This window comes from Rhipicephalus microplus, chromosome 10 (assembly GCF_043290135.1).
Source record: "Rhipicephalus microplus isolate Deutch F79 chromosome 10, USDA_Rmic, whole genome shotgun sequence".
In the NCBI taxonomy this organism is placed as follows: Eukaryota; Metazoa; Arthropoda; class Arachnida; order Ixodida; family Ixodidae; genus Rhipicephalus; species Rhipicephalus microplus.
In genome coordinates, this window is record NC_134709.1 from 94,277,332 (window position 1) to 94,302,522 (window position 25,191).

At 49.1% G+C, this 25,191-nt stretch overlaps 1 protein-coding gene across 1 annotated transcript in view; it reads right to left on the reverse strand.

The window, feature by feature from the left end:
- Nucleotides 1-1,868: 1,868 nt before the first annotated feature.
- Nucleotides 1,869-25,191, reverse strand: part of LOC142774803 (uncharacterized) — a 60,342-nt gene continuing 37,019 nt past the window's right edge. Inside the window, exon 4 of the mRNA XM_075875891.1 lies at nt 1,869-2,250. Within this exon, the coding sequence (XP_075732006.1) occupies nt 2,026-2,250 (225 nt within the window). The 3' untranslated portion in view covers nt 1,869-2,025. The remainder of the gene's footprint in view (nt 2,251-25,191) is intronic.

Consider the following 25,191-nt stretch of genomic DNA (forward strand, 5'->3'; position numbering starts at 1 on the left):
GTTTGCGTTGAAAGCGGGTGTTGTAACACATGGCCAGGTCTCTGCTTGTGAGAACATGTGAAAAAGCTTCCTCTTCTTGGAAACGCACTGAGAGTAGCTTTCATACTTCACAAACACATGCGTCCTGTATACATGCTTCACAATGCGACATGAAATAAGGCAGTATTATTGCGTGGTAGAAGCGTTCATTGACAACGGGCCTCAGAATATGTGATCAGCTTAATGGCTCCGTGGTTGAAAGCCGGTACTTTACTACAAGAAGCGCACGTGCTACTGTGCCTCTTTTCTTAAGGCCACGTAGAGGGTGCATCACAAATTCTAAAAGGCTTCATGCACAGAGGGTTACAGGATGTCGCTATCGTGTTTAACTCTAAAAGGTGAAGCTCAAGGGTCCCCTCGTTTTTGTTGTGGGACGAAAGAAAAACGTTCTTGCTTGTTTTTTAAGAATTAAAGGTGAATAATAACAACGCTGAGCCTAATAAAAACCAAGTGATAATTAAACCAAGGAAGGTATAGTTGATGGTAGTTGTACGGTATTTAGTGTATTATAGCATTTGTGATATACGTCTAGACATGAAAAAAGTGAAATTGACGAAAAAACAACTTGACACAGGCAGGGCCCGACCTTGCGTTTAATTCCAGTGAACGTCGTCTATATATTCTCCGACTTCATTAAATCGTCTGTTTATTTTCATAATGTTGCATGAAACAAGCACACAAGCCCTCCAAATGTCATTCTTTTTTTCAACATAATATATCTGTAGTATTACGATTCAAGACCGCGATATGGTTCGGACGAACATGGTATATAGCGTAAGATCCGGAAATTTAGACCTCGTGATCTCTTAGGTGAACTGACATCGTGCATACTTGGGCATCTATCATTTAGCCTTTATCAAAATGCGGCCGCCGTGGCCGGGATAGAACACGTGACCTCTGGCTGACATCCGAGCACCGGAACCTCCAATCCACGGTGCCCGACTTCTTGAACAAACAAGCTAAGGCACTTTTCTTTCTTCTGTCTATACCAAACGACGCAAACAAGCTAGCACACTTTTGTCTCTCCTGTCTGTACCAAACGACGCAGACAAGCTAGGGCACTTTTCTCTCTCCTGCCTATACCAAATGACGCAGACAAGCTAGAGCACTTTTCTCTCTCCTGTCTATTCAAGCTAGGGCACTTTTCTCACTCCTGCCTATACCAACGACACCGACAAGCTAGGGTAATTTTGTCTCTCCTGTCATTACCAAACAACGCAGACAAGCTAGGGCACTTTTCTCTCTCCTGTTTATACCAAACGACGCAGACAAGCTAGGGCACTTTTCTCTCTCCTGTCTATACCAAACGACGCGGACAAGCTAGGGCACTTTTCTCTCTACTGTCTATACTAAACGACGCAGACAAGCTAGGGCACTTTTCTCTCTCCCGTCTATACAAGCTAGGGCACTTTTATCCCTCCTGTCTACACAAGCTAGGGTACTTTTCTTTCTCTTTCCTATACCAAACGACGCAGACAAGCTAGGGTACTTTAGTCTCTCCTGTCGATACCAAACAACGCTAACAAGCTACGGTACTTCTCTCTCCAGTCTATACCAAACGACGCAGACAAGCTAGGGCACTTTTCTCTCTCCCGTCTATACAAGCTAAGGCACTTTTATCCCTCCTGTCTACACAAGCTAGGGTACTTTTCTTTCTCTTTCCTATACCAAACGACGCAGACAAGCTAGGGTACTTTAGTCTCTCCTGTCGATACCAAACAACGCTAACAAGCTACGGTACTTCTCTCTCCAGTCTATACCAAACAACGCAGACAAGCTAGGGCACTTTTCTCTCTCCTGTCTATACTAAACGACGCAGGTCTCAACGCTTGAAATGAACGAATATATTTTGGCAAACGTCGGCCAAGGTGGTACGCGATCGATGACGTGTCCCGGACGTCACGACCTGATACGAGACGCGCGTGAAGACGCCGGAGGTGGTGGACGAAGGAGGTCTGCTTTGGTGATAGGACCTCTCTTGGCGTGCTACTCGGTGCTGTAATTGCCCCCTCCCTCGCTGGTCAGACCACTCTCGCTAGCCAGGACATCGGCACCCGTTAGCTTGACAGTAGCACGGGCGTCCTCGGTCATTCCTTCGCCGCGTTCGCGGCGCTGGGTCGACTCGTCAGACCCCCTCTCCATGGCCGATTCGCCGGCGCACTCCAGCGTCAGGCGCATTATCAGAGCCTCCGGATTCAAGGCCGGGCCTTCCTGCATGGTCGCAACATTCGGTCAAAACCAAAGAACCTTTGAACAGTTCGAAACAATGCTGTTTATACATTACTTGCACATGACGTGATAGACATGTTCTTTGCGCTGGTCACCAGAAAATTGCGGCCACCTTGACTTTTTATCTCATGAAAGAGTCCTGATAAGGGATGACGGAAAGTCATTCATCCCTCGAATCATTTTATGCTATCACCGCTTTCCTCTGTTCACCAGCCGCGCCAAGAGTGAGCACAAACAATCGGAAGAGGCCCCGGCACTAATCTCATGTCACCGTTTCTTGCTCCACGCGGTCGAGCAAGAGTTCAAGCAGCATCCGAAATAGCTGGTAACTGAAAATGGCAACCACAGTGATGTCAATGCAAGTTATGTAGAAGCATGTCACGAGGAAAGCTGGAGAGAGGGGAAGGGGGGCATTCACGTAGGCCTAAGCAGGGGGTGCAATGCCTGACCCGTACGTTTGAGTTATGACCACGCTGGTTCTTTAACAATAGCAGCTGAGGTCTCCAGAGATTGCGGTTATAAGAGGGAAAAGAAAAGTGAGCCCCGTAACTGTCTGCATCAGCGTGCGACACCTCAACAGTAGCTCACGAGGGATAAGGGTGAGGAGGAATTAAAAGTATAGGATTAGAATAAGAGAGATAGGAAAGATGAAACACGGTCACGGGAGTCCGAGGACGGGCACCACTTGCGACAGCTCTTATCGGCAACAAGAGATGACATAGGACTAATCCCGTCGGCCAGAGCTGCGCTGTCGTCGTCGTAGGGGACCGGTGACAGGAGGTGGCGTAGGACCAACCCAGTCGGCAAGAGCTGCACTGTCGCCGGAGATCACGAGGGCACAACCGGTCAGCACGGAATCCAGTGAAGGAGTGCCGAGGTCCCCATTCATTCTGCACTTCAAGAACTGCTTATACTTCATGAAACCTATGGGACCAAAGTGATGCCAATGTAAGAAGCATTCCGGCACTTCAATGTTCGTTGTCATTTCTTTATTTCATTCATTGTGAAACATGTCCTCTGAACTCGACCGCTGGTGCTGGGGAGTATAAGCTGCGTTAACACTCCTTTACCCATGGCGAACTTCGTGCATGTCTGTGCCATGGCCGCTACTTGCTAAGTCAAGGCTTCATAAAGTTGGCACACCGTATACCATATATATGTGACGTATGAAGCGATGGTTGGTAGAAGCCGAGAAGGAAGAAGTGAGATTAGAATAAACATGAGCCAGGCCACGTCACCCATTCATCATAGCGTCATATATATATATATATATATATATATATATATATATATATATATATATATATATATATATATATATATATATATATATATATATATTTATATATATATATATATATATATATATGGATATACGGTGTGACAACATTTTGACAAAGGCTGGTCCACCAGCCGAAACGTCCGTCAAAATATACCGTGCAAAACCAACGTGTGTCATACTCTATTTTTCCTTATTCTACCGGGGCCAGCGTTACTTCCTTGCTGCAACTATATATATATATATATATATATATATATATATATATATATATATATATATATATATATATATATATATATATATATATATATATATATATATATATATATGTATGTGTGTGTGTGTGTGTGTGTGTGTATGTATGTATGCGTGTGCGTGCGCGTGTGTGTGTGTGTGCGTGCGTGCGTGTGTGTGTGTGTGTGTATGTGCGTGCGTGCGTGCGTGCGTGTGCGCGTGCGTCCGTGTGTGTGTGTGTGTGTGTGTGTGTGTGTGTGTGTGTGTGTGTGTGTGTGTGTGTGTGTGTGTGTGTGTGTGTGTGTGTGTGTGTGTGTGTGTGTGTGTGTGTGTGTGTGTGTGTGTGTGTGTGTGTGTGTGTGTGTGTGACGCTATGATGAATGGGCGACGTGGCCTGGCTCCTACGCCATGTTTATTTTAATCTCACTTCTTCCTTCTCGGCTTCTACCAACCATCGCTTTATACGTCACATGATTCCCCCTCCCCCTGAAAGAAGGCATGGATTACGAACAAGAAAAAGTAAACTATGAGAGTTTTAAAAGCCATAAATGTCAAAATTCACAATTTGTTCTATGTTCCAGGGAAGTTCCGTAAACTTTCAAAGACTTCAAGAAAGAGGCAGCAGTCCGGTTAACGCAGGAGTTCCGGTGGGCAAGGCTAACTGTGGCGTTCTGGAGAAGATAACCGCGTCCTGCATAACTGAACTGACCATGACACGGCTTCAGCAGCTGCGAAGTAAGAATGAGGTTGGACGTCCTTGTGGCATCGGCAGCTCGGATGTCGTCGGGGTTGTATTTTTCGTCGTGAATAGTGCAATCCAGATGCTTCTTGCGTGCGTGCTTCTCTACAGATTGTGACAGGGTGCCGGAGTGCTTGCGGTTTGCAAGCAGTGCTTCCGCGTCTTTCTCGGCGTTTTCTGTGGTGTTGCAGTAGGTGTAACAGCAGGCGCAGGTAGCGTCGCTGGCGATTTTTCTATGTGAAAGTGTCTGACGTGTTGAAATGACCTTTGGTTTGGTGATCTTATTTTTCGATGTTCTTCAATTGGTGAACGCGCTTTCGTTGAATTTCGCGTTCGTCGATGCCTTTGTTGCAGTCTCTCTTGTGGTCGCATGTGTTTGAGGACTTGGCTTTGCTTGATTCGCTGATGATGCTCAGGAGATGGCTGTAGTGGAGCCCCTTTCGGAATTGGGCATTCGCTTCTTTCGCGAGTTGACATGTCCCGTAAACAGCTAATGCATAACGAGCTGGTGTCTTGCTGGTCGGGCATAGTTGGTAAGGCGCCATCATTACTAAAATGCTCTTCAGAGGATCCGGTAAGGTGGTCCTGTATGGACGCTTCTGACAGACAGATGCGTGCGAGGTTTGATGTTTGTATTAATTCTGCATTCTTTCGGTACTTGGATTGGTGAGCTCTGGATGAGGATACCACAGGTGACGTGGCATTACTAGGCTCAATCTGCACAGTCTGCTGAACCATAGAAATAAAGTCTTGTGATGAAAAACACCTTTTAGAGTCGTCATGGCGGGGTTGGATAGTTTCTCGGTGCGTCGACAGTTCGCTTATCGTGGACACAGTGTCATTACAAGGCAAACGGTGAGCGTTTGATTTATATGCACTTGAGGAGTCAATTCGTGAAGGCTGCTTTTGACTGTGACGATCGAGTGCGGTTGTCTGTGGATGGTGGGTTACAAGCAAGTCTTCGTCGTAGTCGTCATGGTATTCTTTAAACCAAACGATCATTTCTTGTTTTATCTTTTCCCGTCACTCATCGTTTTGAAATATATAGGTGAGGTAGAATTTGAAGGCCTCACCGGAGACGTAGTCGGTAAAGTTGATGATCATCTCCCGTTCCTAACATGATGCAGCGGTTGCGTGGAGCTCGAACAGGTCGAACCAGTCCTGTACAGGTCCATCATCCGCTTCTCCGGTGTACTTGGGGATGGGAAGGGCAGTCGATGATTCTGGCATGGTGCTGGTCGCTGTGTGCGGCCAGGAGATGATTCCGTAGTCGATGTATGGTCAGGGCGTCTTGTGGAGAACTGCGTCCATGATGAGACACTGATGAAGTGGCTGGGAGGTCTTCATTCTGCCGACTCGTGTGACGCTATGATGAATGGGCGACGTGGCCTGGCTCATACGCCATTTTTATTCTAATCTTACTTCTTCCTTCTCGGCTTCTACCAACCATCGCTTCATACGTCACACACACACACACACACACACACACACACACATATATATATATATATATATATATATATATATATATATATATATATATATATATATATATATATATATATATATATATATATATATATATATATATATATATATATATTAAAATACAGGTGTTGTACGTCGAGAAAGGTTCTGACGCAGCTTGGCAAAATGTGCTTTATCAGGCAGGTCTGGCTAATGGCGAGCGGCGTGCGCGAGCTACCACTACAGCCACAGATCATCATCGTCTTCTTCATTACCAGCAGAGCATCCGTTATTCAGATTCATTACAATTACTTCCCGCAAAATAAGGAGCCATCCTGGCGACCTATGGACAAGTAAACACGGGAGGGTCGTAGCAGGGCTTAAGTCTCGAGACGTGGACAATTTCCTGGCCACGACGACGTTGGTCAAAAGATGGTTCCAGTGGCTCAATGAGGTAATTCACTGGTGACGTTTTTGTAGCACACGATATGGGCCGTAATACTTGGGGAACAACTTGGTAGAAAGGTCAGGTGTAACCGAAGGGACATGCAGCCAGACGAGTGAACCTGGATCGTAGGAAGTAGTGTTATTTGATGCGTCATGGTGGTGCTTTTGGCGTCCTTGGTCTTGGATTGTGAATGATCTTGCCAGTTGGCGGCATTCTTCAGCGTATGTAGTGGCTTGAGACAAAGTCGTGGACTCTGAGGAGTCAGGTTCGTACAAAAGAATGGTGTCCATAGTGCAAGAAGGTTCACGTCCGTAAAAGAGAAAAAAAGGAGAGAACCCAGTAGTGCTTTGAATGGCGGTATTATAGGCGAACGTGATAAACGGGAGCACCCAGTCCCAATTGGAGTGGTCTGACGAGATATACATAGACAGCATGTCACCAAAGGTGCGGTTGAAGCGCTTTGTCATTCTATTGGTCTGGGGATGATAGGCGCTTGTAGTGCGGTGAACGACGTGGCACTCACGCAGCAATGCTGTGATTACGTCTGACAAGAATACGCGACCAAGATCGCTCAGTAACTCCCGAGGTGCTCCATGACGTAATACGATGCTGTGAAGAACGAAAGTTGCAACGTCTTTTGCGGTAGACGAGGGAAGGGATGAAGTTTCGGCATACCGCGTGAGATGGTCGACGGCAACTATGATCCAGCGGTTACCGTCAGCAGTGTTGGGAAGGGGACCATAGATATCGATGCCGACGCGGTCGAATGGTCGGGATGGGCATGGTAAGGGTAACAAGGTACCGCTGGCGTGATAAGGGGGAGTTTTTGTCTCTGGCACGTCGAGCAGGCCCGAACGTATTGTCGTATAAAACGGTGCATGCCACGCCAGTAATATCGGAGATCTATGCGAGAATAAGTCTTCAAGAAACCTGAGTGGCTACATTGGGGGTCGTTATGAAACGTGGAACAAATTTCGGATCGCAGATGACGTGGAATTACGAGTAGCCACTGACATCCACCGGGTGCGTAGTTGCGTCGGTACAGCACGTCGTCGCGAGTGGCGAAGTGCTCGACTTGCCGACGCAACGTGCGAGAAGGGGGGAAGCCGTCCGCCCAGCCAGGATGTCTAGAATCGAAGCAACCCAAGGGTCCTTGCGTTGCTCAGATGGCATGTCGGCGATGGTGACGGCAGTGGCATCACAGGTTAGACTTTCGCAGAAGTCCGGGTCAGGGAGTAAGGGCGAACGGGATAGGGCGTCTGCGTCCGAATGTTTCCGGCCGGAGCAATAGACCACGCGAATATTATATTCTTGGAGGCGTAATGCCCATCGGGCGAGGCGACTGCTTGGATTCTTCAGTGACGACAACCAGCAGAGGGCGTGGTGGTCAGTCACGACGTCAAAAGAGCGCCCGTACACGTAAGGTCGAAATTTCTCTATCGCCCAAATAATGGCCAGGTATTCCTTTTCAGTGACGGAATAGTTGATTTCGGCTTTGCTAAGAGTTCGGCTTGCGTAGGCAACCACGTACTCTTGGAAGCCGTCTTTCTGCTGTGCAAGAATAGTGCCTAGTCCGACACCACTAGCGTCAGTGTGCATCTCTGCGGGTGCCGATGGGTCGTAGTGTCGCAGAATAGGCGGCGACGTGAGGAGGTGGCGCAGTTCATTGAAGGAATCGTCGCAGGTGGCAGACCAGGCTGAAAAATCTCTAGAGCCGGCGAGGAGCTTGGTCAAAGGAGCGATGATCGTCGCGAAATTGCGGACGAAGCGCCGGAAGTAAGAGCAAAGATCTAAGAAGCTTCGGAGCTCTTTCATGGTGGTCGGTTTGGGAAACGCTGAAACGGCTGTAAGTTTGGCAGGGTCAGGAAGAATGCCGTCTTTTGAAACCACGTGGCCAAGGATCGTAAGCTTTCGAGCGGCGAAATGGCACTTCTTCAGATTCAGTTGCAGCCCCGCGGCAGAAATACACGCGAGTACTTCCTCGAGGCGGGTTAAATGTGTTGCGAAATCAGTTGAAAAGACGACAATGTCATCTAAATAACAAAGGCAAACGTTCCATTTGAGGCCTCGAAGGATAGAGTCCATCATTCGCTCAAGAGTAGCTGGCGCGTTGCACATGCCGAAGGGCATGACTGTGAATTCGTAAAGCACGTCGGGCGTGATGAAAGCTGTTTTTTGCAATCGGCCTCTGCCACGGGTACCTGCCAGTATCCAGAGCGCAGATCTAAAGAGAAAAATTCGGCTCCCTTTAGGCAGTCCAAGAAATCGTCAATGCGTGGCAGCGGATAGACATCCTTGCGCGTGATTCGGTTGAGACGTCGGTAGTCCACGCAAAACCTGATGGATCCGTCCTTCTTCTTCACCAACACAACTGGAGAGGCCCAGGGGCTGCTTGACGGTTCAATTATGCCACGTGTCAGCATCCGTCAACCTGTTCATTGATGGCACGGCATTCGGTAGTTGACACAAGATATGGACGCTGCCGTAATAGCGTCTCTTGACCGGTATCTGTACGGTGAACAACAGATGACGCTCGACCGAAGGAAGGCTGATTGTGATCAAACGAGGCTCGAAAACGCTATAGGAGCTTGATCAGCTTTCCTGCTGCCCAGGTGCGAAGAAGAATGGCAATTTGGGCTAGTTGGTTTCAATTCATGGTAATAAGGGCTGCATACGCGAGCACGAATGTGCTAGAAGAAACAGACGAAAGGTTGCAATCAATGGACTTGCGGCGTGAGGTTGCAATCAATGGACTTGCGGAATACATCCATAGGTTCATTAGCGTCAGTTGCGGGTGTAATGGCACAAGTCGGCAAAAAGGGCTTGTCTAGATAGATCGGGTCTTCTAAAATACAATTTAAGGTCTCGAGGCTTCCCAGACACTCGCCGCGTAGCAGGATGTACGGACGGCGGGTGTAATGGCACGAGTCGGTAAAAAAGGCTTGTCTAGATAGATCGGGTCTTCGAAAATACAATTTAAGGTCTCGAGGCTTCCCAGACACTCGCCGCGTAGCAGGATGTACGGACAAGCAGAAACGTTGCACGCATAAAGTACCGCCAAACCATTGGAAAAGTTGATGACGGCAAACGGGAGGACGATGGTTCGGTGTTGCACACTAGCTATAGTTGGTTGGAACAGGAGCGTCGAGTTAGTGGTAACAGGGGAAAACACAGGCACTAGGACGGTGGACAACGGCGCGATGCGGACGTCAGCTGCGGCATACACTTTCGAGAACTGTGGTGGTCGCTATCAAGGCACGAATTCGTCAACGTGAGTTCAGCACGAGCGCAGTCGACGAGGGCCTGATGGGTAGAAAGGAAATCCCATCCTAGTATGACGTCGTAAGATGAACGTGGGAGAACAACAAATTTGATGGCGTACCAAACATCTTAAATAAGAACGCGTGCTGTGCACTGAGCTGTCGGCGCGATAAATTGAGAGGTGGCTGTACGCAGAGCAAGATTCGTAAGCTGCGTTGTAACTTATCTCAAATGGCGACACAGTTTTTCACTAATTACAGAAACGACGGCGCCTGTGTTGACAAGTGCACGTACACCAACACCTTCTACTAGCACATCAATTTCGTTGGGCGGACAAAGAGGAGGTCTTGGAGAGTGTCACAGAACGAGCACTAAAAATGGGCGCGCCGCCCAATTCTTGCTATAACGCGCGGGAGAGACGCCGCGAGGTCAAAAGAAAAAAAAGAAAACAAACATCCAAGGCTCCCCGGGCGCGCGCTCTCCCCTCGGAAGCGTGGCTTCGCCGACGAACCTCCTCACCCCACATCGGCGGCCGAGCAAGCACTCGAAATTCCTAAAAGGAAAGAGGCGTGGTCATGCCGAGTTGAGTCATCCGACGCAGAGGGCATTCGAACCGTCTCGCCCTCTCCCCAGCCTTCGCTGCGTATCGCGCCGACGAAATCACGAGAACCTTCTGGAATCTCGCGCGGAAGGTATTTAATCGAGCGGCCGAGACGAGAGAGCAGGAGAAGACGTGGGGTTTCCGGGAAGAGAAACCTCGAAGGAGAAGACAGAAGTTAGCGCCAGAGCGCGTAGGGATTCCGCCGTGTAGTCAGCGAAGGTTTTGTCCGTAGAGACAAAGCAGGAGAAGAAAATGATTTCCCCCTGAGGGGTGATGACTCGAGCTACAGGCAAGAGTGTGTGTTTACCGCTATCGAGCGAAGACGCGTTGCAACAGCTGCGTGTGTGAAGCCGACGTGTTTCCGGCGAAGAAGTTTGAAGCTTGAAGAGTGGCCAATTGAAGACGCGAGGTTTCCTGGAAGAGAAACTTCGGCGAGGTTTCCTGGTAGAGAAACTTCGGGGGCCGCGGAACGACAACAACGCTAGACTTTGAGTGAGTGATTCTCGGAAGAGAATCATCTAGACTTTTGTTCCAAGAACTTTGGACTGAATAGGTTTTCTATCTCTTTATTCCTTAAGTATCTTGGTTGTTCAATGCATGCGACTGCATTGTAGTGCGTATTGTTGTCTGTGTCCGTTGTTTCGAGCGTGGCTGGTTGTACTGTGTAGTACGTTGTTTGGTGGGTGACATATTGTATTCAACTATAGTGGAGTGTGCATACTTGTGTATGGTTTTCGATCTGCCACTATTGAGAATATATTTTGTTTGTTTATCAACTCTCGGCTCTGACTTAATCTTTGGGCCACAGCCGGCGTCCGCTGGCGCGCCAAAAAGGACCACTTCTAAATTGTCCACGCTTTCGTGGTGCGGTTCGGGGGGCCGATACTTCGGCCCTTGGAATTAGCCCGGCGATCGCCTCCCTAATTAACGGGACCTGTGTGACAATTAATCTGGCGTCCGCGACGAGGACCTTTTGGTGCACAGTGTGTCCAAAGTAGTGAGAAAGAGCCTCGAGTGGTTGATAGTGCTATCGGAACGATTTTGTGTGTTGTTCACTGTTCTCGTTAACGAGTGCAGGGGAGTGTTCCGATAGACTGATTTGGGAAGATACTTTTTACACGCGGCAAGACTTTCTTTGCGAGACACCATGGATCTCGAAAAGTTAGTTGCGCTTGGTGAGAAGATGGGTCTTTCCAGCGCCGAACTACGGAAGTGGGTCACCCAGAAGGAAAAAGAAGAAAAAGAGAGGGTCAAAGAGGAAAAGGCAGCTGAGCTGGAAAAGGAAAGGCTGGCGGTCGAAAGAGCCAAAGCAGAAAAAGAAGCTGAGTTGGAGAGAGAAAGGTTGGCAGCTGAGAGAGCCAAAGAAGAAAAAGCAGCTGAGTTGGAACGAGAGAGATTGGCAGCTGAGGAGAGCCAAGGAAGAAAAAGCAGCTGAGTTGGAACGAGAAAGGTTGGCAGCTGAAAGGGCGAGAGAAGAAAGAGAAGCAAAGGAGCGACAGCTGAAAGAAGAAAGAGGGGCAAAGGAGCGACAGCTGAAAGAAGAAAGAGAGCAGCAATTGAAGTTGGAGCTGGAGAGAGAGAAGTTGGCAGCCGAAAGGGCGAGAGAAGAAAGAGAAGCGGAGATGGCTGAAAGGGAACGGCAGCGGAAGCACGAGATGGAACTCTAGCCGCTCCGTTTGCAACAGCGAAGTGAAACTCCCGTCCAAGCTAGAATTGAAAGCAGCGAACGGGAAGATCATGGCTTCCGCCTGAACCCATGCAAGCTGCTCGTCGCGTTTGATGAAAGGAAGGACGACCTTGACGCGTACCTTCACAGATTTGAGACGATTGCACGGAGCCAGAATTGGCCGGAACATCAATGGGCAACTGCTTTGAGTACCTGCTTGAGTGGTGAAGCGCTCAGTGTGTACGGTAGGCTGACGCCGACCGATGCAGCCAACTATGCAAAGGTGAAAACTGCTTTGCTGAAGCGATTTAGATTTACTGTGGAAGGTTTCCGGGACAGATTTCGGACAGGAAGGCCAGCTGATGGTGAGACGGCTACGCAGTACGCCGCCCGACTTAGCCATTATTTCGACAGATGGATTAAACTTTCAGGGACAGCGCAGGAGTACGATGAACTTGGCTAATCAATTCCTGGAAGCGCAAGGTGGAACTAATTTGGCCAAGGTCAAGAAGGAGTGTGCCGAAGATTCGAAAAATTCAGCACCCGAACAAAAGAAGCGTGCGCCGGACAGTGTTCCGCGATGTTTCCTGTGTAACCAAGTGGGTCATCGCGCGAGCAACTGTCGAACGATCTTTACGAGCCCTACGGTAGTAAAATGTTTTAAGTGTGGTCAGACTGGGCACAAAGCAGACGCATGTCGAAACGGAGCGAGTCAAACTCACCAGGTATCCTGTGTGCAAGCAGCACCGAAATCCGATTATAATGCCTTCACCGACGGATTCGTAGAATTGAAAAATGGGGAAAAAATTCCTATTGTGGGTGCTGTGGTGACAAAACAGCAAAGAGGTGCTATGAAGGGAATGCCTGTGATGCCTGGAAAAGTTGCGGGCAAGAAGGTTACGGTGTTAAGAGATACCGGTAGCTCCACGGTTATCGTGCGGAGAAATTTGGTGCGGGAGAGTGAGTTGACAGGCAAAACGAAACCGGTTTGCCTAATTGACCGTACGTTTCGGATGCTTTCCGAAGCAGAAATTGAGATTGAAACCCCGTACTTCAGCGCAAAGGTTACTGCTCTATACATGACGACCCCCCTGTAGGACCTCGTCACCGGAAACATCGACGGGGCGCGAGGACCGAATGATCCGGAATGTTTGGGAGAAGACCCTAAGATAGAGCACTCGCCAACCCAGCGACCGCAAGATACAGTGGAGGAGCATCCCGTGACGGATCTCACTAAAGGCCAAGGTGAAGCCGTGGCACAAGAGACGGCGAATGAGAAGATGATCGAGTTGAATGAGTTCACGTGCTGGGCAGCTGGACGTACGTTGGCACGACCTCAACCGACAGACAGTGTAAAGGTGACGGAGTCGGCCAGCCAGGTCCAATGTCGTGACATGAATAAGCGGGTGACAGGATCGGTTGAGCGTTATCACTCGTTAACAGTGTCAGAAGTGACAACGATGGCTGAGACGCCACCTCAGACCCCGTCGTTGGAAAAGGCTCGCCAAAAAAGAACCAGGAAAAACAAGAAGAGATCGAGCGAGCACCGCAAGAAAGGACGCAAGCGCAGCTCGAAATACAAGACATAGGTGCTGAGGTGGAATCGGAATGTGTTTGGCAGGGCTGAGTGACATATGTTGTGTTAATGTTCTTGTTATCCTGTGTCACGAGTGTATGTCGAGCGAGTCAAAGTGTTCTGTGCGATGATGTGATGTATAGTGTTGTATAATTGTTGTACAGACAGAACTTCGTACGTTTGTATTGTTTGGAATGTGTGATGAAGTGTTGTAGTCATGTACCTGAGGTTATATTTCATGTGTGTGAGATTCAATTGTAATGTCCAATCGTATTGAGTGATATATTCTGAATGTGACGTGTCATGAGCGACGGACTATGTTACAGTCTTTAAGTGTGTGGTGACTGTTCGCGCTCGTTTGTGTGGTTTTGAATATTATGAGATAATATTCTTAAAGTGGGGGGCAGTGTCACAGAACGAGCGCTCAAAATGGGCGCGCCGCCAAATTCTTGCGATAACGCGCCGGAATGACGCCGCGAGGCCACATGTGATATAGCTACATGTACCTGTGGCTATATTTCATGTGTTGTGGAATTGAACTACAACGTACGATTGTATATAGCGATCTATTGTGAATGTGAAGTGTCATGAGCGACGGTTTGTGTTACAGTCTTTCAGAGTGTGTGGTGACTGTTCGCGCTCGTTTGTGTGGCTTTGAATATTATGAGATAATATTCTTAAAGTGGGGGCAGTATCACACAACGAGCGCTAAAAATGGGCGCAATATTCTTGCGATAACGCGCGGGAGAGACGCCGCGAGGTCAAAAGAAAAAAAGAAAACAAACATCCAAGGCTCCCCGGGCGCGCGCTCTCCCCTCGGAAGCGTGGCTTCGCCGACGAACCTCCTCACCCCACATCGGCGGCCGAGCAAGCACTCGAAATTCCTAAAAGGAAAGAGGCGTGGTCATGCCGAGTTGAGTCATCCGACGCAGAGGGCATTCGAACCGTCTCGCCCTCTCCCCAGCCTTCGCTGCGTATCGCGCCGACGAAATGACGAGAATCTCCTGGAATCTCGCGCGGAAGGTATTTAATCGAGCGGCCGAGACGATAGAGCAGGAGAAGACGTGGGGTTTCCTAGAAGAGAAACCTCGAAGGAAAAGACGGAAGTTAGCGCCAGAGCGCGTAGGGATTCCGCCGTGTAGTCAGCGAAGGTTTTGTCCGTAGAGACAAAGCAGGAGAAGAAAATGATTTCCACCTGACGGGTGACGACTCGAGCTACAGGCAAGAGTGTGTGTTTACCGCTATGGAGCGAAGACGCGTGGCAACAGCTGCGTGTGTGAAGCCGACGTGTTTCCGGCGAAGAAGTTTGAAGCTCGAAGAGTGGCCAATTGAAGACGCGAGGTTTCCTGGAAGAGAAACTTCGGGGGCCGCGGAACGACAACAACGCTGGACTTTGAGTGAGTGAATCTCGGAAGAGAATCATCTAGACTTTTGTTCCAAGAACTTTGGACTGAATAGGTTTTCTATCTCTTTAGTCCTTAAGTATCTTGGTTGTTCAATGCCTGCGACTGCATTGTAGTGCGTATTGTTGTCTGTGTCCGTTGTTTCGAGTGTGGCTGGTTGTACTGTGTAGTACGTTGTTTGGTGGGTGACATATTGTATTCAACTATTGTGGAGTGTGCATACTTGTGTATGGTTTTCGATCTGCCACTATTGAGAATATAATTTTGTTTGTTTATCAACTCTCGGCTCTGACTTGTTCTTTGGGCGACAGCCGGCATCCGCTGGCACGCCAAAAAGGACCACTTCTAAATTGTCCACGCTTTCGTGGTGCGGTTCGAGGGGCCGATACTTCGGCCCTTGGAATTAGCCCGGTGATCGCCTCCCTAATTAACGGGACCTGTGTGACAGAGAGTTCGACGACGACGCAGTTCTTGCCTCCGGAACTGCGGCTGTCAGTTTTCCTCTCTAGCGGGGCTCGTGCGCCGAAGCACCGGCGAGACAGATCGGCGACGGGGTGGTAATGACCGGCGAGAATCGAGAGGGCGTCGTGGGGACAATGAGTCGGTGATAGGAGAAGATGGTCGCTGGGGATTCTGGGCAGCCTGGTAATTTGCAGAATTCTCATGATCTGGAGGCTGGAAGTTGCGACAGCGACAGTAGCGTGCCATATGTCCCACGAAACCGCATGCGAAACAGATGGGGCGATTATCCAAAGTGCGCCATGGGTTAACGACAGAAGGTGCAGGGGGCGAAACGGGATGGGGTGCCGTGTATGTAGGCAGCGTCGTAGGGTAGGAGGACCCGGTGCCCCTGTATGCGCCAGAGACAGATGGGGCTGGGGGTCTAGCAACGACGGCAGCGTAGGTCAGTGGCGTAGGGACAGATGGCGATGTAGGCAGTGCCTGCGTGACCTGTGTCTCAATGACCTGGCGTAGACGTGGATCTAACGAGGTCACTGGCGTGGATGCTTCGGCCACAAGAGAAAGCTGACGCGCAACTTCTTCACGAATGAATTGCTTGATGCGGGGCAGTAAGACGGTGTGATCAGCAGCGACGTCGTGCACGAGGGCGGAAACTTCAGCCGTATCTTCAGCGGCCCTGCGCGTCGAGACACGCTGCTTACGCAACTCGTCGTACTCCTGACAGAGCTGGACAACATCGGTGACGGTCTGTGGATTCCTAGCGACGAGCATCTGGAAGGTATCATCGTCAACTCCTTTGATGATGTGCTTGATTTTGTCGCGTTTGGTTAGAGATTCATCGACGCGCTTGCAAAGAGACAAGACATATTCAATGTAACTTGTAAAGGTCTCGTCCCTGCGCTGGACTCGACTACGGAGACGCTGCTCCGCGCGAAGCCGGCGCACGGCGGAACGACCGAAGACCACGGCGATGGTGATCTTGAAGGCGGACCAGTTGGTGATTTCGCCTTCGTGGTTCTTGAACCAGAGGCTGGCCACATCAGCGAGGTAAAAGCGCACGTTTGTGAGCTGGTCGCAGGCGTTCCACTTGTTGGAAATCTTACGATTTGGCACTCGACGAGCCAGTCCTCGACGTCTTGTTCGTCGTTGCCGCGAAAAATTGGTGAGTCGCGTTGCCGAGGCACGCCAGTACAGTAGACTGTCGTTGGTAAGGCAGCTTGAGAAGGGCCAGGAGCAGTCATGGTGAACGGTGAGGGTAGCGTCCGATTGCGAAGCTCCAGGTTGATGGGAACCCCGGCACCTCCACCACTTAAAATAGAGGTGTTGTACGTCGAGAAAGGTTCAGACGCAGCTTGGCAAAATGTGCTTTATCAGGCAGGTCTGGCTAATGGCGAGCGGCGTGCGCGAGCTACTACTACAGCCACCGATCATCATCGTCTTCTTCATTACCAGCAGAGCGTCCGTTATTCAGATTCATTACAATATATATATATATATATATATATATATATATATATATATATATATATATATATATATATATATATATATATATATATATATATATATGAAAAATATGATGAAATATATGACGAAAAAATAACCAGCCGTGAGCAGGTTCACTTTTCTTTCTTCTTTCTTCTTTACATTCCATTGGTTCTAATAACTTCCCCTGTATATTCCTTGGCATTACTGTCTGTTAGATTTCATTATTATTGTGTTAAAGCACGGAAAAACGAGCCCTTATGTATACACTTCTTTCCTCTATTTCATTGAACGAGGGTCTCGTACTGGAAGACTTGAAGTGTTTAGGTTCTATAAGAGGGACAATTATTCAGCTGCCCGCTCATAATAAGTTCACGTGCTACGTGACGCCATACATGCGAATAAGAGTGTTTTCACACTCGTTGTTTGGTTTATAGATGGCGCTGACTGTCACTCCTACTTCTAAATTCACATATAAACACAAAAAAGTGGATGGAGAGAAGGCCACTGTGGTAGCTCAGTCGTTAGAGCATCGAACGCGTTATTCGAAGGTACTAGGTTCGTTTCCTGCTCACGGCTGGTTATTTTTAATCCACTTTTCTTTCTTCTTATTTACATTCCATTGGTTCTAATAACTTCCACTGTACATTCCTTGGCATTACTGTCTGTTAGATCTCATTGTTATTGTGTTAAAACACGAAAAAACGAGCCCTTAGGTATACACTTCTTTCCCTTATATATATATATATATATATATATTGTACCGAAGCATAGTGGCGCAAGCTCTGTGCCAGCGTGAAAGAAGACGTTGACGTCCGAGTGTGGCTCGTGCTTGCCGGGTTCCTGCCTGTACCAGCTTGTTGCGGCTAACGTTTCTCGAATAATAACCGGTGTTTTTACGCAACCTTGCTCGTAGCATTTGGTGGAAACGGGCTGGGTAACGTCCTGGAGCTCCGCAGCCGTAAGCTACCATCTCAGTCCACAATCACCGAGCGCGTGGATCCCCCTCAAGCCTCTTCCACACTGCCACCTGTCATGTGCCCTGGTTTACTTCGTCTGCGTGACCCACCAGTATACAACGGCACTGAACATCAAGATGTCGAGAACAGGCTAGCAGAGTACGAGCATGCCAGCGCGATTAACAAGTGGGATGACCCTGCGAAGCTGACTCACGTCATCTTCTACTTGACGGATTTGGACAACCTATGGTTCACCAACCACCAAGCGACATCCCCACCTGGTCGGTTTTCAAACAGGCCGTCGCCTCGTTTTTCGGTCTTCCAGCCATGCGCAAGCTTCGTGCTGAACTGGGCCTGCGAGGACGATTTCAGCGAAATGATGAGAGCTTCACGAGCTACATTGAGGATGTGATCAGCCTCTGTAGGCGAGTTGATGCGAGGATGACGGAGGCTTACAGAATAAAGAATATATTGAAAGGCATTGATGACGACGCTTTTCATATGCTTGTGGCCAAAGACCCACTGACAATCACGGCCGTAATTCAGCTATGTCAAAGTTTTGATGAGCTGCGCAAGCAACGAATGTCCACACGCCGCGCTAATAGGCAAACAGCTGATGTTTCGGCTTTGGAGTGCAAAAGCAGTGGCCCCGACTACAGCGTGTTAATGCCTCAAATTCAACAGTACATACGGGAGGAAGTTGCTCGACAGCTCTCTCTTGTCGCCACCATCAACGAGACTCTCACAACACAACACTGGACCACTCACTTCACCGTGCTATTCAGACGCAAGTTTCCAAGGCTCTCCCTTCGCCCGCGTCCCCAATATCAGTTGCTGCACCGCTGACTTATGCAAAAGCCGTCCGCCGACCTCCTGCCCAACCGCCGCTCCCTTCATCCGGCCACCAACTACTACAGGTCACCAGTTTCGGTTTATCCGGTAAATCGGCCCTTCCACCCCCTCGAGCACCTGTAATCTCTTGGCATACTCCGGATAACCGACCCGTCTGCTACAACTGCGGTATCCCAGGACATGTCGCGTGCTACTGTCGTCGCCGTGGATTCTATTTCAATGATGTTCAGCATTCCGCTAACATACCTCGGCAATCATAATCGCATGTGACACCTGGTGCACATGACCCCCGCTCACGTCGACCAGACTTCAGCCGACGTCGATCTCCTTCACCCCGTCTTCGATGTCGTTCCCCCATGCTTCGCCTTTCGAACCACACCCAGGAGGAAAACTAACAGTCGCAGTTCCTGAGGAAAGAGCTGCGCCACCGACGAGATTTCCAAAGCCTCATCTTTCGCCCCCTAACGAGATTGCCGTGTTTCTGGACGGTTTCGCCACAACTGCTCTTGTCGACACAGGTGCCGCTATTTGTATAATCAGTGAAGTGTGATGCCGCAAACTGAACAAAGTGACTACTCCACTGGTTGAAATTTCTTTACGCACAGCGAGTTCGCAACACGCCCAACCTTCTGCCTCATGCACTGCTCGTGTTGTGATTCAAGGAGTGCTTTCCATCGTTGAATTTGTCGTCCTTCCGCATGCGTCTCATGACATCATCCTGGGATGGAACTTTCTTTCCGCTAATCATGCGGTTGTCGACTGCGCCCGTGCACAACTCGTTTTGTTTCCGTTCAGCACGACATTCATAGATCTCCCTCGCTCATCCAAAAAGGTGATCGTCGCCGCTGACGTCGTCATTTCTGTTTTTTCGGTCGCCGCGGTATCTCTTTTGTGCAACTCTGTTTCAGATTCAAATGCCCTCTTCATGCCGTCACAAGAATGCGCTCGTCGCCAGAACCTTGTCATCCCGTTTGCCGACATAACACTTGCCGATGGCTCCAGTGCCATGTACGTGTGAAATCCGTTTTCTTGTCCCGCTGCCTTATTGCATGGCCAATGTATTGGGAGTCTTGACACTTATGATGACATCTTTCCTTTCGATGCCCGTTCTGATACGACGCCGATGTCCGTGGATGCTGTCACAGCTGCCACCGTGCCCTCACTACCTGACGAAGACGTTCTGTTGCACAGCGTAGACACCGGCCTTACGCAAGACCAGCGCAATCAGCTCATTCAACTACTTGACTGTTTCCACGCTTCCTTCGACTACGGACAACCTCCCTTGGGACGCACGTCAGTTGTCGCTCACCATATCATCAACACCGGTCATCATAATCCAATTCGTCAGCGTCCCTACTGCGTCTCGCAGGCTGAGCGTGACGTCATCACTCAACACGTCAACGAGATGCTGCAACGAGGCGTTATTCAACACACACAATCCTTGGGCTTTGCCAGTGGTCCACGTACGAAAAAAGGATGGCTCCATCAGGTTTTGCGTGGATTATCGTCGAGTAAACAAGATCACACGCAAGGATGTTTATCCCCTGTCACGCATTGATGACGCCTTGGATTGCCTTCAAGGTGCGGAGTTTTTCTCTTCACTGGATCTGCGCTCTGGATATTGGCAAGTGCTAATGGCCGAACCAGACCGTCCAAAAACGGCGTTTGTGAGCCCTGACGGCTTATATGAATTCAATGTAATGCCCTTCGGTCTTTGCAATGCACCTGCGACTTTTGAAAGAATGATGGACAGTGTCCTCAAGGGACTTAAATGGCACATCTGTCTTTGCTATTTAGACGACATAGTTGTATTCTCAGCGAATTTTGAAACTCATCTTTCCCGTCTGTAACAAGTTCTCCAGTGCCTTAAGGCAGCCGGGTTGCAATTAAACTTCAATAAATGTCGTTTTGGTGCCCGCAAACTCGCAATTCTCGGCCACGTCGTTTCAAAAAAAGGAATATCGCGCCAGACCCGCCAAACTGCGTGCGTGCCGTTGCCGAGTACCCCAGGCCTACTACCCTAAAGGAGCTTCGTAGTTTTCGTAGGCTTGTGTTCCTATTTTGGGCGTTTCATTCGCAATTTCGCCTCTGTAATTGCCTCCCTGACTCAGCTTCTCTCCCGTAGCGCGGACCTCTCTGGCTGGAATTTCCACTGCGATGACGCATTCACGGCGCTGCGCCGGCTACTCATGTCTCCGCCAGTTCTCCACCACTTCGATCCCAATGCACCCACTGAAATTCACACGTATGCAAGCGGTGTCGGCCTCGGTGCCATTATCGCTCAACGGAAGGATGGGTGCGCAGCCGTACCCTAACGAAAGCAGAGTCCGAAAGCCGGCTGCGATTTCCGCTATCTCCACGTTCAAAGCATTCTTTTGTTATCCAGGACGCAACCATCAGCTTAGTCCGCCAGATCTCTTATTGATATCACCGGACTGCCACACTCTCCCCTCAAGTCTTAGCGACAAAGAAGACAACACGTGCATTTTAAAATTTCTGAGACTACCTCTTTATTTCGACATTGGTGACTTCCAAGCCACTCCTTGTTTACTTTTTCTTGTTTGTAAGTTGCAACTCATGCCTTCTTTCGGGGGGAAGGGGAATCATTTGACATATTATGGCATGGATGGTTTGTAGAATAGAGAAGGAAGAAGTCAGAGAACGAAATAATCATGGCGTATGAGCCAGGCCACGTCTCCCAGTCATTATAGCGTGACACACACACACACACACATATATATATATATATATATATATATATATATATATATATATATATATATATATATATATATATATACATACATATATATATATATAGATATATATATATATATATATATATATATATATATATATATATATATATATATATATATATATATATATATATATATATATATATATATATATATATATATATATATATATATAGCAACGAGCAAGGTTGCGTAAAAACACAGCCTATTATTCGAGAAACGTCAGCCGCAACAAGCTGGTACAGGCAGGAACCCGGCAAGCACGAGCCACACACAGACGTCACCGTCTTTTTTCACGCTGGCACAAAGCTGGCGCCACTATGCTTCGGTACAATTACTCCCCGCGCAGAAAGGAGCCAACCTGGCGACCTAGGGAAGTGACACGACAAGGGGGTTGTAGCACGGTTTGAGGCGTCATACGTGTATTGTTTCACGCCCACGGCAGCGTTGGTCCGAAGGTGGATCAATGGGCTCAACTTCATAGTTGACAGGAGATGTTTGTCGCACCACACGGTAGGGGCCATCGTATTTCGACGAAAGCTTCGGGGAAAGACCGGGAGGGGTAGATGGGACCCAGAGTCAAACCAGCATTCCTGGTTTGGCTCTGGAATTCCTGGGTTATAGTGGACACTAGACGCAGAGGCATCGTGGTCAGCTATCTCTCTTGTGCGGTAAATGAGCGAGCGAGTTGACGACACTCTTCGGCATAAGCACCTGCTTCGGAAACAGGCGTCGCTTCGGAAACATCAGGCCTGTAAGGGAGAATGGTGTCCATGGAGCATGATGGCTCACGTCCGTACAGGAGGAAGAAAGGAGAAAAGCCAGTGGTTGTTTGCGGCACAGAGTTGTACGCGTACGTGACAAAAAGGAGCACTTGGTCCCAATTAGTGTGGTCGTCTAGGCGTACATGGCAACCATATCTCCAAGGGTACGGTTAAAGCGTTCTGTCATGCCATTGGTTTGAGGATGGAATGCCGAGGTTTTCCTATGGACAGTGCGTCATGCCTTGAGCAGCTCGTCGACGGCGTTCGAGAGAAACACGCGTCCGCGATCACTCAGTAATTCACGAGGTGCACCGTGTCGCAAAATGAGATGGTGAAGAAGAAAGGACGCAACGTCTTTCGCAGTGGTAGCAGGCAGCGCAGATGTTTCAGCGTAGCGTGTCAAGTGATCGACGGCGACAATAATCCACCGGTTGCCTCGAAGAGTGTTGGGTAGAGGACCATAAATATCAATTCCGACGCGATCGAATGGTCTCGCTGGGCAAGTTAAGGGTTGCAAAGGGCCAGCAGTGCTGTGAGAAAGCGTGTTGGGTCGTTGACACGTGGTGCATGACCGAACGTACTGGCGAACGTGCCGATACATGCCGCGCCAGTAGTATCTTAGACGAAGGCGAGAGTAAGTCTTAAATACTCCAGCGGGGCCACACTGGGGGTCATCGTGAAAGGCAGCGCAGATGTCCGAACGCAAATGACGAGGGATGACAAGGAGCCACCTACGGCCGTCCGTCACGTAATTGCGGCGATACAACAAGCCTTCATGGACAGCAAGAGAGAGAGAGAGAGATTGACTTTATTTAAACATATCCTGAGGAGGCTGAGAAAGGGCCATTCGACCCTTAATTCAACCTGAAGGCTCCACCCAGGATGACGCTGGCAGCCGAAGGCTTGTAGCGATGTCCCGGGCCCTCTGGACCGCCTGGAGTTGCAGCTTGTATTGATTGCTCTTGAGGGCTTCCTGCCAAGCCTCTTGGGTATTCAGTTGTGCTGCGCTTCAGTTCAGTTGGGCACAGCCAGAGCATGTGTTCGAAATTGCAATAGGGATGGTTGCAAAGGGAGCATGTGGGTGGTGTGTCGGGGTCGACTCTGTGTAAGGTGGATGGTGTTATGTACGTACGTGTTTGCAATCTTCTGAGAGTTAGAGCTTGTGCTTTGTCAAGTTTTGGGTGCGGTGCTGGGAAGGAACGCCTTTGTCCCCGGTAATGTGAAGTGATCTCGTGGTATGTGAGTGCTTTGTCCTGGCTGCAGGGATTCTCGTACCGCTCACTCATCGAGGGGTCGTTGTCCGCGGCGCGGCATGTGAGCTCACGCGCCAGGCGGTTGACCTCTTCGTTGGGATTGCAGTGGTCGAGTCCCGGTAGCTGTCCCATGTGGGCTGGGAACCAGGATACGTAGATTTGAGCTTTCTCTTCCTTAACAAGGGTTTCTTTGCTCTCGTACTCTCTTATTACGTTGACGGTGAGTTTTCCAGTGCTTCTAGCTACTAGGCCAGCCGCGAATGGTCATGCCGCCGTCTTAGAGTCTGTGTATATTGTGGAGTAGGCTTGACAGCTTTGAAAGGCCAGCGCGATCACCATTTCTTCTGCTTCGTGGACATGGCTTGTTTGGATGGTTGCCGCGTTTATGAGGTTTCCGTCTATATCGACGACCGCTATGGCAAACGCCTCCCTGCCATAGTAGCGGGCGGCATCTACGAATAGCGCGTTCGTGTTGTGTTTTTTTTTTTGCCTTGTTTATGAGTGCCCTCGCTCTGTCTTTCCTTCACCCTTTGTTGAACGTAGAGTGAACGTTGCGGGGGATTGGCTCAACCCTAATGTGTTTCCTCACGTCATTACCAAGTTGTTTTCTTTTCTCTGGTTGAAAAAATTGGGCAAATGCCTGCGCCTCGTAGGATGAGATGGCCTGCCTGTGTCAACGACAGGCGTGAGATCTGTGCCACTCTCTGAGCCTCAAAAATTTCTCAGGCTGTGTTGTGCAGACCAAGTTGCTCGAGTTTCTCGTTGCTTGTGCTATTGGACAAGCCGAGTGCCGTTTTCAGTCCCTTGCGAAGCATGGAGTCGACCTTTTTGATTTCAGCCTTCGTAAGTTTCGGAAACGGGAACGCGTATGCTACGTGACTTACGAGAAACGCGTGATACGCCTTCATGATGTTATCTTCTAGGAGGCCTGCTCTCTTGTTGGCGATTCTAGCAATGCCTCTTGAAAAATTGTTCGTGCTTTTTTCAAGGCGCTTGAGTGCTTCTTTGTTGTGGCCCTCCTTGGCGCTTAACGTTAGCCCTAGTACTTTGACCGTATATACTTGCGGTATCGTTTGGTTGTTCTCAGCTTTGATCACTACTTGCTGCTCCTCTTCGCCCGAGTTTCGTCGAGGGTGAAAGAGCGTTAGAGTAGATTTAGTGGCGGACAGTGCAAGTCCGGTTGGCTTAAGAAATTCTTCAGTTGTAGTCAGTGCTTGTTGAAAAATTCCTTCCAAGGCGCCATATGAGTGGCCACATGGGACCCATATGGTAATATCATCTGCGTATATGGCATGGTGCACGGATGGGGTTTGAGCGAGCTTCTCCAACAACCTGTGCATCGCCACATTAAAGATCAATGGCGAGAGCATTGACCCTTGTGGGGTGCCAATATTTCCGAGCCGTTCAGGTTCGCCGCATTGCTCTCCTATGCGTATGGTGGCGGTTCGGTTCGCCAGAAAGCCTTTAATGTAGTTGTAGAATTTCTCGCCTAGGTTCATGTGTGATATTTCACCCAGTATGTGTTCGTGTTTTACGGTGTCAAAGGCCTTGGCGAGGTCCAGGGCTAATATGGCTTTGGGCGTATGAAGGAGGCCGTAACATATGTGTTCTCTTAACATCAACATGGCGTCCTGTGTGGACAGTGCCCTGCGGAAGCCAATAATGTTGTGTCAAAAGAGCCCATTGCTCTGAATGTGGTCCGTGATACGGTT